This window comes from Hemiscyllium ocellatum, chromosome 33 (genome assembly GCF_020745735.1).
Source record: "Hemiscyllium ocellatum isolate sHemOce1 chromosome 33, sHemOce1.pat.X.cur, whole genome shotgun sequence".
In the NCBI taxonomy this organism is placed as follows: domain Eukaryota; kingdom Metazoa; phylum Chordata; class Chondrichthyes; order Orectolobiformes; family Hemiscylliidae; genus Hemiscyllium; species Hemiscyllium ocellatum.
In genome coordinates, this window is record NC_083433.1 from 28,242,126 (window position 1) to 28,256,247 (window position 14,122).

A 14,122-nucleotide genomic window follows, 5' to 3' on the forward strand; every position below is an offset into this window, starting at 1 on the left:
TCACAGTCCTGGCTCTCAACCAACTCGAGGCCGATCCCTTGCCTCAGGCAAGTGTAAACAAGCAGCAAGGACCAGGCGTGCCGTCAGCTCCTCAACTATGCAGCACGCTTCGATCCCAGGAGCAGGAGGGGCCGGGTCTCCCTGAGCGAGCGAGTGACTGAGCGAGCGTGGGGCTCCTGTGGCTGTGGCCCAGGCCACTTCTTTCAGCTCCGGCCAGTTAACTGTTACACAGCTTGGAGGCACAAACACAAGCCAAATCTGCAGGGACACAAAGTCACGGCTTTCACAGACCAGCATTGAACCCTGATCTGGCCTGGTTTCCAATCCTGGGCCTGGGGGGTCTGCATGCATCCCGAAGGAGGTTAGGAACCAGACAGGCACCGTGCAGTTAGCATCCTGGGCTGGGAGGAGGGTGGAAGTGGGCATTGAACATCAGCACCTGGGGCGTCTGTAGGTACCCCTGTGAAATGCCACTCAAAACGGGCAGAACCAGCTGGTGACCTGGCTTCCCCTCACGCTGTTCACTCCGATCACAGTAACCAACATTAAATACACAGAAAATATATTAAAAAAAAGCAAAATATACAGTGCAAACAGCCTGGGTCTCCATGCAGAATCAACCACTCTCTGTCCATTTCTCACCCCAACAGAGGCATGAAGCTAACAAATCCAGTCGTCATTAGCATGGTGTCCGTATTAAGAATCAGCTTCAGTCTTTAGTGCACATTTGTCTCTGGTTTGCAGGAGTTTGCCATTCCTGAAGTCGCTACCTTGGGCCATGAAGATGTTAAAATCCAGTCGATCACAGTTGGAGTGATTGTGAGCAGCTGCCCCGACAGATAGAGCCCACTGACCGACTGCGATTTCAATTGGATTCTCCGTGGGATCCGAGTGTAGGACACCTGCAAATTCAGACAGGACAACGTGAACGTGACAGACAGGACGACGGCACACCCAGCACAGGGCCAGGCCTGGAGGGTCACTGACCTACTCACAGAGCCTGCAGTGTTCATAACGCACGGCCCACCAGATCGGACCATCCTCTCGGGATACATAGCCCTCTCCCCCCACCCCTTCCCCTGCTCAGTTGGGAACCTCTCAGCTGAGCGGAGAGCCAGAGAGCTCTTTACCTGAATCTTGTTGCCTGCCCCTATCTCGGGGGGAGTTCCTTGCCATCGCTGATGTGCTTGAATTTCCGATACTTGCGCTTCCTGTGTCCTCGAGGCTGGATCATAGTGGGAGCTGCACTCACCAGAGATCCTGGGGGGGGAAGAAGTCAGTCAGTCAGTCAGTTAGCGAAGCAGCCTCCAGGGCTTCACAGAACCAGAGAGCAGGAGTAGGCCACTCACTCCAAACATGGTTAATCATCCAACTCAGTCCCTTGTTCCTGTTTCTCTACATTTCTTTTGATCCCTTTGACCCCAAGTGTTATAATCAACTCTTTAAAATCATTCAATGTTTTGGCCTCAGCTGCTTTCTGTGATAGGATGACTGCTTTCTGGGTGAGGAGGTTTCTCACCATCGTCTTATTGGCTTACCTCAAGTTCCGACCATGATCCCTGGTTCTGGATTTTCCCACTATCAGGACATTCCTCCTGCCTTTACCTTGTCTACTCCTGTTAGAATGACGGGTTTATCAAAGAAACTGAAATTCTAACTCCAGTGAGTATAGGCCTAATTGACTTAACCTCTCCTCATATGTCAGTCCTGCCATCCCCAGGAATCAGATGATTTTCCTGCTCCTCAGATGCTGCCTGACCTGCTGTGCTTTTCCAGCACCACTCTAGTCCATCCCCAGGAATCATCTGGTAAAACTTTGCTGTACTCCCTCCAGAGCTCGAGCATTCATCCTCAGATGAGGTGACCAAACAAACTGCACACAACCCTCCAGGTGCAGTCTCACTGAGGCCCTGCTCCTGCACTCAACTATGAAGGCCAACAGCCCATTTGCCTTCTTCATTGCTGTTAGACCTGCAATACTTACTTAGAGTGACTGGTGTCAGCACACATTCCCCTCTCTCTATTAACACCCAGACAGTAATCTACCATCCTGTGTTTGCTCCCGAAGTGAAGAAGCTCACATTTATCCACATTACACTGCATCAGCCATGGATTTGCCCACTCACTCAGCCTGTCCAGATCCCACTGAACCATTTCGGCACCCTCCCCACCCAGCTTTGCGTCGTCTGCAAATTTGGAGATTTTACATTTACATCCCTCATTAACATATCCATCAGCCTGGATCTCGGCTTACTCCGAGCTTCTAGCTAGCAGCAATGTTCCTGCTCTTGGTCACTATCTGGGCTCCTTAGCGTAGTGTGTTTGCTATCAATTACAACCTTCACTGCTCAGGCTCCCTCACACTAATAAGGAACACGTTGGTGAGGGCATTAACAGAGCAGATCGAAGGGGTCCAATTGATATTGGAACTATATGGAAAACATTAAAGCAGTGACAAAACTTGGAAGCAGTATTAATGAGAACAGGATATTACTACATAACACTCAACAACACCCACGATCCACCCAGAACCCAAAATAGTACTCAAGGCTCACCCAGCATCCAATGTATTACTCAGAAGCCATGCCCAGCACTCTCCCATCACCCACCTAATACCAAACGTACCACCCAAGACCACCCAGCATACTACTCAGAATCCAATATATTACCCAGACCTACTTAGCACCCAAGTGCCACCCAGACCCATCTAGTACTCTACATTACAGAGAATCTGTCCAGCACCCAACATACTGCCTCAGGACCCACTCAGCACCCAACATACCCCCCAGCACCCATCCAACATACCCTCCCAGGAACCCCCCCAGCACCCACCGACCATACCCATCCAGCACCCAACATACCCCCCAGGACCCACCCAGCACCTGTTCTAGTTGGTCACTCCCATTTGCTTGCCTTGGGTCTGACGTGTGGATACTCACCCTGTCTCTGCCACGAAGCTGTGTTTTCAGCAGTGGTTACACACTTGCACTCGACATGGTCTAACAACACAATCACTGCATTCTTGTTTTTACAGTGTCGGTGGGGGCATATCCTCCTTGTTACCACCTGAGAAACAGACCGTTCAGTTAGTGCAAACCATCAATAAAATAACAGCCCAGAAAGACAGAGCCTTCAGTCAGTCACAGTTTGCTGTCAGTGTTTAGCACGAGGGGGCATTGTCATCAGGCGACGGGACTGCACACTCAGAGGCAGTTTACTATTGCCTCCAGACTCCAATGGGATGCTGCACCTTTTCAGAATTTTCCACCAACCCAAAGTCCCCAATGGTACCAGGGTGGTGGTAGGGGGGGGTTGGGTAAGCCAGACCACCCCGTAAGCAGGCTCCACAGCTCCCACACTGTCCCTGCTCTCAGCACTGAAGATTCTAGAAGCTTCTCTTCCTGAGTTGGGGTCCCAAACATTGAAGAGTCAAGTGTGGAACATTTCCCTGTAGGATTTGTTGGGGAAGCGTGCAAGGGGGTTGTCCGCAGTATCTTTGACTTGAGCAGAGACTGAATGAGGGGGGGGTCAAATCCTTCCCTCCATCACCCGGACCATCACTAATCCTGCAGGTTAGACAGAGCAAGCCCAACCCCATTGCAGACCAGTAACACCCTGACTTCCCCATGACAGCCTCTCTCCAAGATTCCCACCACTACATCCCAGACCCCACCTTCTCTGCAATACCTTCCTGTACTCCGCCTCTCGCAATTGCTCCCATAGTCCCAAAGCCACCCCAGACCCCTCATATGCTGGTACTATCTGAACGCCCCCCCCCCCCACCCACCCCACCCCCACCCCCAGTGATGCCATATGCTCTGCTCCTCACCTTGATGTGTCGCTCTTGTACCTTGGTTGCCTGGCACTTGTAGTTCCTGGTGTTGCAGCAACCAGAACATCGCTGCACCTCCACGCAGGATGGCCACACAACAAAGTTGGCGCTGGTGTGATCCACCATGCTCCGGGTGATTTCGATGACCGTGGGCCGCACCTTACACTTGGCGGGCTTGGCAAGTTCCACCACCGGCTCTGGAAGAGATCGGCAAAGCAGCTCACCACAACAACCCGGGCGAATGGAGAGAACTCCGAAAGCTCTCACCGAGTCAGGCCGGAGCTCCATCAATCAGGGTTAGCATAATCCCTCCAATATCCCCAAAGACAAAGGGCAGACTGGGAGACAGGAGTCAGCAGAGCTGCAGGCACAGCCCGCAATGGACAAGGGACAGGACAGAGGAATGAAAGGTGGAGTCAGATGTAGGGACTCCAGATGGGTAGGAGCAATCCCTCCCTAAAGTATTGCTTTAAAAACCTTCCTCTTACCTCTGAATTTACCCAGTGTGCCCCAGGGAGTGAGCTAACACTCCCTTCACACAAGCACACTCTCCTCTCTGATCCCACCCTCTCTCAAAGAGAGGCCTGGACAAAAGCCTCCAACCTCAATTCTGGCACAAGTTTACAAACCTTCCACCCCTTCAGCCCAGAAATCACAACTAAACACCCTCATCGCTGGCCACCCCGATGAGTTGCCAAGACAGACATCCATTGCCCTCCTCCGGAGGCACTCAGAAATGTGACCGATGTCTACAGCAGGAAAAACAATTGTACTTAGACACGGGCACCCTGTCTGTTTTGAAACTTCCACCTCCCCCTCTCTGCCCAGACATCAGCAGAAGCTCACTCCTCCCAGAAAAGGCTCTCACCTGGGCTCTGCGTCACTTGGACAGCCTGCCAATGGCCTTTTCCAACCACAGACACCGAATAAAGTTTCTCCGAATCCTTGGCATCGGCACCTGAAATCAGACCCAAGGCTGCTCATTATTTTGGCCGATCTCCATTCTACATTCACAGACTGGGTTTTGGAAACAACTGACAGCTGGAGACTGATATCACACATTTGCGACGTGCACTTTTGAAATAAACTGAAGAAAAAAAAGAAGTCACATTTAAAAAGAATGCATTTATTTAAAAAGTGCCGTTTCAAAACCACCAAATGGTGGGATTCAGTTGACACTGAGAAATATTGAGAGAATAGGAAACTATTCATGAACTTAAAATTGTACTTCAGTTGCCAATTGCATACCAACGTGGATACATGAGAGGATGTGCATTTCAGTAAAAACAAAGGGGTCATATCCTCAAACAAAAGCAAAATACTGTAGGTGATGACAATCTGAAAGAAAACCAAATTGCTGGAGAACCCAACAGGTCTGGCAGGAGAAGTGGAGTCAATGCTGACATGACTCCCCTTAGTCCTTGGAAAATGTGCTCGGTCATTCAGAAATCTACCTACAAATCAATACAAGTATTGACGCATTTAATAACAGAACTTGGATCAGGCAAACACAATGCATAATTCAGACCTCCAGATTATATAAAAAAGGTTGGAAGCACGGGAACAGATGGATTGAGATGACATAAGAACAGAGAGGTTAAAGCTATCAGGAAAGATTTTAAATGGACAGATAATCAGGCGGAGGTTTTAAAGATCATGAAAGGATTTGATAGAGTAGGTGTCGTGAAGATGTTTCGACTTGTTGTGGCGACTAAACGCTGCCAATAGTAGATAGCCGCTGATAAATCTAACTGCAAATTGGGAAGAAGCACATTCGCCCAGAGAGAGAGTGAGGAAACAGTGGAACTCGCTTCCACAAGGAGATGTCAAGGGGATGCTGGAAAAACACAACAGCAAAAGGAATAATAGGAGATGGTGACAGTGAGAGATGAATGGATGGGCGGAGCTCATCTGAGACAAAGATCAACACAGAGCAGTTGGACTGAAATCGGTTTTTGGTGTTGGAAATAATTTTGAATAAAAGTAATACCATGTCCAATTAGTTTCTATTGTGTACGGTTTATCAATAAAACTTCCATGTTAAATGGTGACAGACATTGTTGCAGCAACTGTATCTAGATCAAAGTAACATGAAAAAGATTTGTTATAAAAAGAATCACTAGTCTGGGGTATATACAGTGCAAGGGAGACAGACACAGACATACAGGGGATACCACTTAAAGATAGACATGCCTAGATACAAAATCCTCAGGATAACTCATTGTCAGGGTGTGGTGTAATCAGAAGGCCAGAATATTGGGAGCGGTGATAAAGCTAGGCTTTAAGAAACATCTGAAGTGGATGAGACAGAGGGATAGAGAGACTTACAGAGGGGACTTCAGAGCTCAAGACATACACAGGTAAGGATATGGCCAATCAATGGGAGAACAGAAAGGAAGTCTGCAAAAGAGCTCAACTTGAATTAGTTTCAGATTGTGAAATGACCAGTACAGTATCCGGTTAGCAGGACAGAACCCTGACAACTAATACTTAAGTTATCTGTTTACTGCTTACTGTTACCAATACATATATAAAAATATAACAGGTAGTTGCCAATATAATAGCTTTTCTGTCAATATTCCAATGACCAGTTCAATTCCCAGCGGACCCATGCCCTGGTTACCAGAACCAATCCCAGTCCTTACAATTCTCATTCGTTAGCAGCCCCCTAATTCTCTCCCTTCCATTCAAATTCGGCTCATTTATCCTCATCTTTCACACATTTGCACAAATTGCTTCCAGCTACAAGTGTGAAATACCAGCGAGAATAAACCTCATACTTCAATCATCAGCTTCTGGAGAATTTCTAGCAGTCGGTCCGTCCCAGGTTGTAACTCTGTGGAACCAAACTGCAATGAATCAACTGGAACGAACAGACTGGAAAGAGTTTGCCTGGGGTTTACCAACTATTAGCTGAAAATAGTGAACTCACACCAGGCTAAAGGTAAAGTACAGAAAGCTCCAAGTCGTTGCTTTACGCAAAGAATGTTTTTCAAACTCTGGCCAGATTTGTTACAAAAATAACATCAGCGTTAGACAGAACAAGTCTAACTGCCCAGTAATTGACCTGAACTTGAGCAGGACAAATAGGAGACCATCCAGCACCTCAAAGTTGCTGGAAAGCCACAGGAGGAGGCCACTCAATTACTTTGCTGTGCTGTGGGAAGGTGGAATGGCCCACTATATTCAGTCGGTTATTGGTTAATCCCTACTTCAAATGTCAATTCTGCTGTGGTTTCAGACCCACAAAACTCTGAACTCAAAAAAACTTCAATCTCAGTTTTGGAATTTTAAAATGACCCACAGACTCAAGTGCTTTTTTTGGGGGGTGGAATGTTGAAATGTGTTTGAGCGGAGAATGATAAATAAGTTGGAATGTATTTCCCTTGGGATGAGAATGTTGTCGTCTGCATTCAGATATATGGTGATCACAGCCCACTCACTATCATCTGCCCATCTTTGTAATTACCGCTCAGGAACCAAGTGCTCTCATCACTTTTATTTGATTAATTCCTGGATTTCTGTTTTCTCCTTCAAATCGCTTGTTGAACCTAACCTTCAATTTTGACAGTTTCCCTTTCAACCATGAAACCTGAAGGTGAATTCTGAAACCTCTCAAACCTGTGTGTAGAAGCAGAGTTTTAAATCACTTGTATTTTATCTTTATCTTGTGTCACCCTGTTCTTAAGGCTTCTCTACATCTGGACCAAACCTAACTATTTCAATCCTACTGTCTGCAACCTCTGCTGCTCCAACAAGTCCATATGCATTTTCCATAGTTTTTAAAATTATGAGGAACACAACAAAATCAAATCAAGAGAAATTACCCACATCAACTAAATACTTCACATCCCAGAGGATGGAATAATAAGTGGGAAAGTTAGGAGCCAAGGGATGGGCGAGTTTAGTTTACATTCAAACAAGAATTAAGTTATGGAATAATTTACCAGGAAAACCGACGCAGGTCCGGACAAAACACACGAGCATCAACAACCACAGCTTGCATTTACATAATGATTCTTCCCCAGTGAGAAGCCGCTTTCTGGGTAGGGAAAGGGTCCAGAAGGGAAAAGGTGGAAATTGATGTCAGTTCAAAACTACAGACTTAATATCAGCTGTTGTAAATACCTGACAGCAATTTGCTGCCTTATTCAACAGATAGATATCAGTCTGTAAAATGACAGATACCAATGATGATATTTGATTAAAGTTGGCCAGAGTTGGAGGATTAGATGGTAAGCCTGGTGAACACACCCAATGTGAGCGGTCTAGTGGGTGGGGGAAGAGGTTTGTATGCTTTCCACTTTGCTGTGCTAGTTCGCATTTCATTTTCAGTGTCTACACCACTGGCTAACAGCAATACGACAAAGAGAACGTTGCATGGTGTCAATCTCTCCCAGTTAGTTCACAGCCTCTCCATCAGAGAGCTCAGTTCAACATATGGAAACCAGCTTTGTTTTGGCTGCAAGGCTAAGCTTTGAAGAAGGTTCCATCCCCAGACATTGCAGCGGACACATCCCAGGAATCATCCAACTTGCAGATACAGGTCAGTAACCTCGTTGACGTGGGAGAATTGGACATTAAAAAGATGCAAATGCAGACAGGGAAATTTGGAGCGGAGTCCAAGTATGGATGGAAGTCTAAATTATTGTGCACTAGGGGGAATGGGGAGCTCTTGAAGTGGAGAAAGTGAGGTCTGCAGATGCTGGAGATCAGAGCTGAAAAATGTGTTGCTGGAAAAGCGCAGCAGGTCAGGCAGCATCCAAGGAACAGGAGATTCGACGTTTCGGGCATAAGCCCTTCTTCAGGAATGAGGCTTTTCCAGCAACACATTTTCAGCTCTTGAAGAAATGCTGACCTCATGCCAACGGTCAGTGCCTTAGTACGGGATAACCTCCTCACTTGGTCAGACAAGGATCTCCACACAGAAAGAAGAAGTGAAACGGAACATTGAAGGCACCAATGGCACATTATCAGTGCAAGAGGAGAAGAATTGTGGTCTGAGGCTAATATCGCTGTAAAGGGAGTTTCCATTGAGACCATGCAGTCTGCTCCTGTTCATTATCAGAGATATTGAGCAAGGAGACGCTGACTGCAATAACAGCTACTCAAAGTGAAGTCCAACAGACCGTGAGGTAATACATTAGTGACTACCGGTTACAACTTTGCCAGAATGTCCATAATCACATGGAGTGAGTGAATGGGACAGGTACGCAGCAAGGAAAACTGCTCCATTGAAAACAAACGCAGGGAGGTCACTGGCTCTAATAAAGCAGCTGGGGAGATGGGCACAGCACTCCAAGCAAACTGCCATTCAACACGCTCCAGGTAGCATAGAAAGGCTGCCATGTCACAGCAGAGTATGATCTCGAGCACACACGAAGGAGCTAAGGAAAGTTAGCACTCACTCACTCGGCAGAGCTAAGGTGCAGCCCCATCTCAAGCAACACTCAAGATTATTGATAGCTTGACATATCTAAACTCCACAATCACAAGCACTCGATGCTGAAACCCCAACACAACACCATGAAAGCTGCAGCTGTTATACCTGACTTGAGTAAGGCAGTGTGGAACAACAGAAACCTGACTGAGAGCTCCAGATATGATCTAGCAACTCTGCACTCTCAGTGTATTTGCTATTGCAGGGAGGCTGGATACCAAGGAGGAGTAAAGGCTGAAACACACCAAAAAAAAATCAGAAGATGTTGGAGACACTCAGCAGATCTGGCTACACTTGTGAAGAGTTAACACTTCAAATCCAGTGACCCTTCAAAACTGGAAACAGCTTGGAAATGATATTTATGCTGGGGGAGGGGGGGCAGGTTTGTGAGGGTTGGGGGAAATAAAGAGGTAGATAAAGGGATTGTTGATAGGAAGCTAGGGAAGACGAGATAGACGATAAGGACCATCAGTGGGTGAAAAATGGGTTGACTCTGGTGAAAGCAACTGACGTGATGACAGGGCTTGGTGTGGGAGTTGCAGTAAAGATCATGGAAAGAGGTGCTCACTCTAAAATTATTAAACCCAATATCGAGTCCTTAAGGCTGCAAGGTCCCCAAGCAGAAAATGAGGAGCTGTTCTTCCAGCTTGTGCTGGAGCCCTGCGGTGAGACAGATGTTGGTTAGGGAACACGGTGGGGTGTTGATGTGGCAGGTAACTGGAAACTCAGGGACATTTTCGCAGACAGAACATAGGTGCACCATAAGCGGTCACTCAGTCTGCATTTCGTTTCCCCAGCGTGAGCGTCCTGAACATCTCAACGTTTCAAGACGTATCTGTCAGGAGGATAACGTCACTTCCTCAGGTTCTGCCACGCGCTAATTCCTCTAGTCAACAATCCATTGCTAAGCCAATGGCGTCTGCGCTGGCTCGACCACCTTCATCACGTCGATAACACAATGGCCTGGCCACTGGGACACAGCAGCCTGAAGGACCAGACTCTCTGCTGAAAGAACACCTGACAGGAAGATATGAAGACAGCAGACATCAACACTGACAACTGGGAGACAGACACTGATGGCTGTGACCTCAGGAAGGAGGGGAGCAGATATGAGAAACACTCAGCTGGCTGAGAAGAGGGCCTAGAGAAAAGGCAGGCCACGAATGCTGCTCCTTCCAAGTCTGTCATCCACTGCAGTAAACCCCACAGAGTCAGTAATCCCGGGGAGAGGGGGTGCCCCTGTACTGTTATACCAAGAGAAGCTAAACACAAGTTTACCATCATCCTGCAAACAAAAACAGCAGGCTGGTGCCAGGTAATTGGGGCATTGAGCGACAGAAAGCGCGACAGCATGGAGGAGGAGGTTAGGCAACAGGTGCGCTAAAATAGTTTTGGGAAATGTCTTTATTCAGTGGAATGGACCCTTACTGTCTCCAAAATGTTTCAATACCATTATAAAAAAAAGCTCAAGCAGTTCAAGGGTTAAACAGAAATCCTGGCAGCAAGACTGAATTTACTGAAATGCTAACTATCATATTTGAGCAGCTGAAATGTTAATGTGAAGGTCATCAGCTCCAGTAAAAGAAAGAAACTTTGTTCATTTGAGTGTTCCAGACAATTGGAAATACAAACGATCAGGAAATAATTCCACAGATTCCATCCTTGTCGGGATGTGAGGAATGCTAACACACTGAGCCTATATTTAGAAGCACATTCATTGTGTTTGGAAAAAATACAAGAAGAAAGAGACTGGCATTAACAATGCTGGGCCCGAACCCAGGCAAAGAGATCAGCCTCACGCGATGCCTCACTCTGTTGTACTGCTGAGGAGATACTGCAGCCTTGCCAAACCCCATTCGGATTGTAGACAATTGCAGGAAACACTGGGCTTTCTTAGATAGTAGCTGAGCTGAGGTTGGAATGGCCAGCAGACAAAACAGGCAACTGAAATGCCATTCCAGAATGCTGTGAGGAATGTGACCGAATCGAGGAGGTAGCCCAGCCCAGGAGAGCAGTTAGAAGTGACAGGGCTCACTCCTGTTTGAAACTGTAAAATCTGCTCAGGTTTATCCACTCTGTCTCCCTTCTCAAGGGCAAAAAACGCTGGCTCAGACACAAAAGCCCACTTCCTGCAACGAAGCTCTAATCCCGTTACAAAGTGGCCCATGTTCTGGGCGCTGTGATGTTGGACTCTCTCAGCCTCACGGTTTCACCGTGTCTCCTGTTAGCATCCACTCCCTCCCATGCACTCTCCATTCTCAGTGTTAACAAACCCTGCCAACTCTCCAGCCATTTCAAAACCCCGCAGCTTCCCATCTGTGGATGCCCACACTCGCAAAGCCCAGCGTCCCCTCATTTCTTGTCAGCTGCAGATCGGCTTCACACTTTCACATCCCTCCCATGGTCTTTGACACCAACCTCTGGGTGGGTGAGTCCGACCCATCAGCAGTCACCCTCTGAAATGACCAGTATCTCCCCTTACCCTCCCAACCTCACTTTCTGCCAACTGTTGTACGTACTACCAACAGCTTTAGTGAAGCAGCCACACCTCTCCATGCCTGTACATGAGCCACAACGTATCTGTGATTTACCTTTGGCTTGATGAGGAACGAAATGCTGGGATCTGCTGTATTCTGAAGGAATCCAGTCACCCTGTCGGTATGGAAGAGACGTAGTAATGATCAGTAACCCACAGAGACTGCCCATAACCCTCAGTAAGCCACCCACAGGCTGGAAACCAAGTGGCAGGGAGGGAGGGCACCAGATTGGCAGGGGGTACTCTCAATGTCACCCACGCCTACTCCCACCTGGAAGGATGATTCAGGTTGCAAACTGACCCAGCATTTTACAATCCCGTCCTGGTGATCTCTGATTAATGACAATAACTGCTCCACATTTATCCTTTAGTCTATGAGCCCCATTGCCTTCTCCCCCTGCCCTCACCACCCTCCTTCCCAATGTATCTCAGTACAGGCCACAATAATCAAACCAAATCTCTGCTATTTGTTCTCGTCCCTTCTAACTGAAGCTCTGAGCAGTCTCTGAGTCTCTCCCCCCCCCCCCCCCCCCAGGGGTTACAGACCTCACCCAACCCAAGGGGGCATGGAGAAGGAGCCAAAGTGGGGAACTCGAGCCCTGATCCTACCCCCTCCTCATGCTCCCCACCCTAAACCCTATATCCCCAGACCCTGATCCATGTACCCATGGTGTCCTGCCCCCAGCCCATATAGCTGCACCCCCTACCCCCCAAGGCTCCCATACCCCCGCAGCAGACCCCCCCCCAGTTGCTCACCTGAGTGACGGCCCACAGACAGCCCAGTGTGAACAGTGCGGTGCTCAGATCCATAGCTCGGCTCCTGCTCTCAGAGGCTGCAGTCGGAGCAGCTCATCTCCCCAACCCCTGGGGGCTAGCAATCCAGGGGCTTGTCCCGGGACAGCACGGAGTTCCCTGCAGCCTCTCCCACACACGCTGGGGGTCTGCAGGCAGTCTGACTGCAGGGTTGCTTTCTGATATCACCGGGAGGATCTGGAGCAACAGGTGTCGCCCGGTGACCAGGAAGAAGCTGAGCCGGAGTGCCCAGACCACGGTTACCCCTCTCCCCCACCCCGTGTGCGAGTCTATGCCCCTCTCTCTCCTGGTGTCTCTCAGTCTCCCTGTGTGTATGTCTCCCTGTGTGTGTGTGTGTCTCTCTCCCTGTGTATGTCTCCCAGCGTGTGTGTCTCTCCCAGAGTATGTGTGTGTGTGTGTGTGTGTGTCTCTCTCCCTCTCTCTCACCCTGTGTGTGTGTGTGTCTCTCTCTCCCTGTGTATGTCTCCCAGCGTGTGTGTTTCTCTCCCAGAGTATGTGTGTGTGTGTGTGTCTCTCTCTCACCCTGTGTGTGTCTCTCTTTCTCTCCGTGTGTGTGTCTCTCTCTCTCCCTCTCTCTCACCCTGTGTGTGTGTGTGTGTCTCTCTCTCCCTCTCTCTCACCCTGTGTGTGTGTGTCTCTCTCTCCCTCTCTCTCACCCTGTGTGTGTGTGTGTCTCTCTCTCCCTCTCTCTCACCCTGTGTGTGTGTGTGTCTCTCTCTCCCTCTCTCTCACCCTGTGTGTGTGTGTGTGTGTCTCTCTCTCCCTCTCTCTCACCCTGTGTGTGTGTGTGTGTGTGTGTCTCTCCCAGTGTATGTATGTATGTGTCTCCCTTTCTCTCCGTGAGTGTGTCCCTCAAGTTTTTTTCCCCCCTGACTAACCCTATCTGCCTGCCTGGCTCGATGCTGCAAACTCGCTGTCACTCTGCTCTCTCTGGAGTTTTTATAACCAAAGGCTGTGAAGGTGTGGGTCAGGATTGCGCATGTGTTGCGGGATTTCCCCCTGTCTTAAAGGGAAGGCGCAGCCCGTTAGCCGATAGAAAGGCCCGCCCTGGGGCTGAGACATGAAACATGACAAGAGTTGCACAGTCGGAGGTCAGGCTACCTCCTGTTTATCTTACATCACCATCGTCAGCTTTTTACAGGTCGAATTTTCTTTTCGTTATTTATGTTCTTATTTCTTTCCGTTCTTTTCCACACCTGTCTTTTCCCTCTACATACTTGTCCCTTTCTCCCCCTGTCTTTTCTCATTTGTTTTACTTCTATCCATCTCCATCCTATTTATTTCTGTCTGTTTCTATCCATCTCATTTGTCTCTCTTTCATTTTTTTAGAATCACTACTGCATGGAAACAGGCCATTCATCCCAACAAATCCATACCAACCCTCTGAAGGACTATCCCACCCAGATCCACTTTCTACCCCTCTATGGTGTAACCCACCTACGGGATATTTAGTCTGGCCAATCCACCTAACCTACACATCTTTGGACTATGGGAGGAAACC

At 48.3% G+C, this 14,122-nt stretch overlaps 1 protein-coding gene across 2 annotated transcripts in view; it reads right to left on the bottom strand.

Annotated features, from left to right (window-relative positions):
* Positions 1–13,518, bottom strand: part of LOC132831333 (platelet-derived growth factor subunit B-like) — a 13,818-nt gene extending 300 nt beyond the window's left edge. The window contains exons 1-7 of one of the 2 annotated variants that reach the window (XM_060849418.1): positions 12,565–13,518; positions 11,864–11,924; positions 4,701–4,790; positions 3,851–4,029; positions 2,940–3,066; positions 1,131–1,260; positions 1–902 (exon numbers count right to left, since the gene is read on the bottom strand). The exon at positions 1–902 is cut by the window's left edge and continues 300 nt beyond it. In XM_060849418.1, the coding sequence (XP_060705401.1) occupies positions 1,151–1,260; positions 2,940–3,066; positions 3,851–4,029; positions 4,701–4,790; positions 11,864–11,924; positions 12,565–12,618 (621 nt within the window). In that variant the 5' untranslated portion in view covers positions 12,619–13,518 and the 3' untranslated portion in view covers positions 1–902; positions 1,131–1,150. Of the gene's footprint in view, positions 903–1,130; positions 1,261–2,939; positions 3,067–3,829; positions 4,030–4,700; positions 4,791–11,863; positions 11,925–12,564 lie in introns of both variants that reach the window. The other variant, XM_060849417.1, reaches the window with a different exon arrangement.
* Between the last annotated feature and the right edge of the window lie 604 nt (positions 13,519–14,122).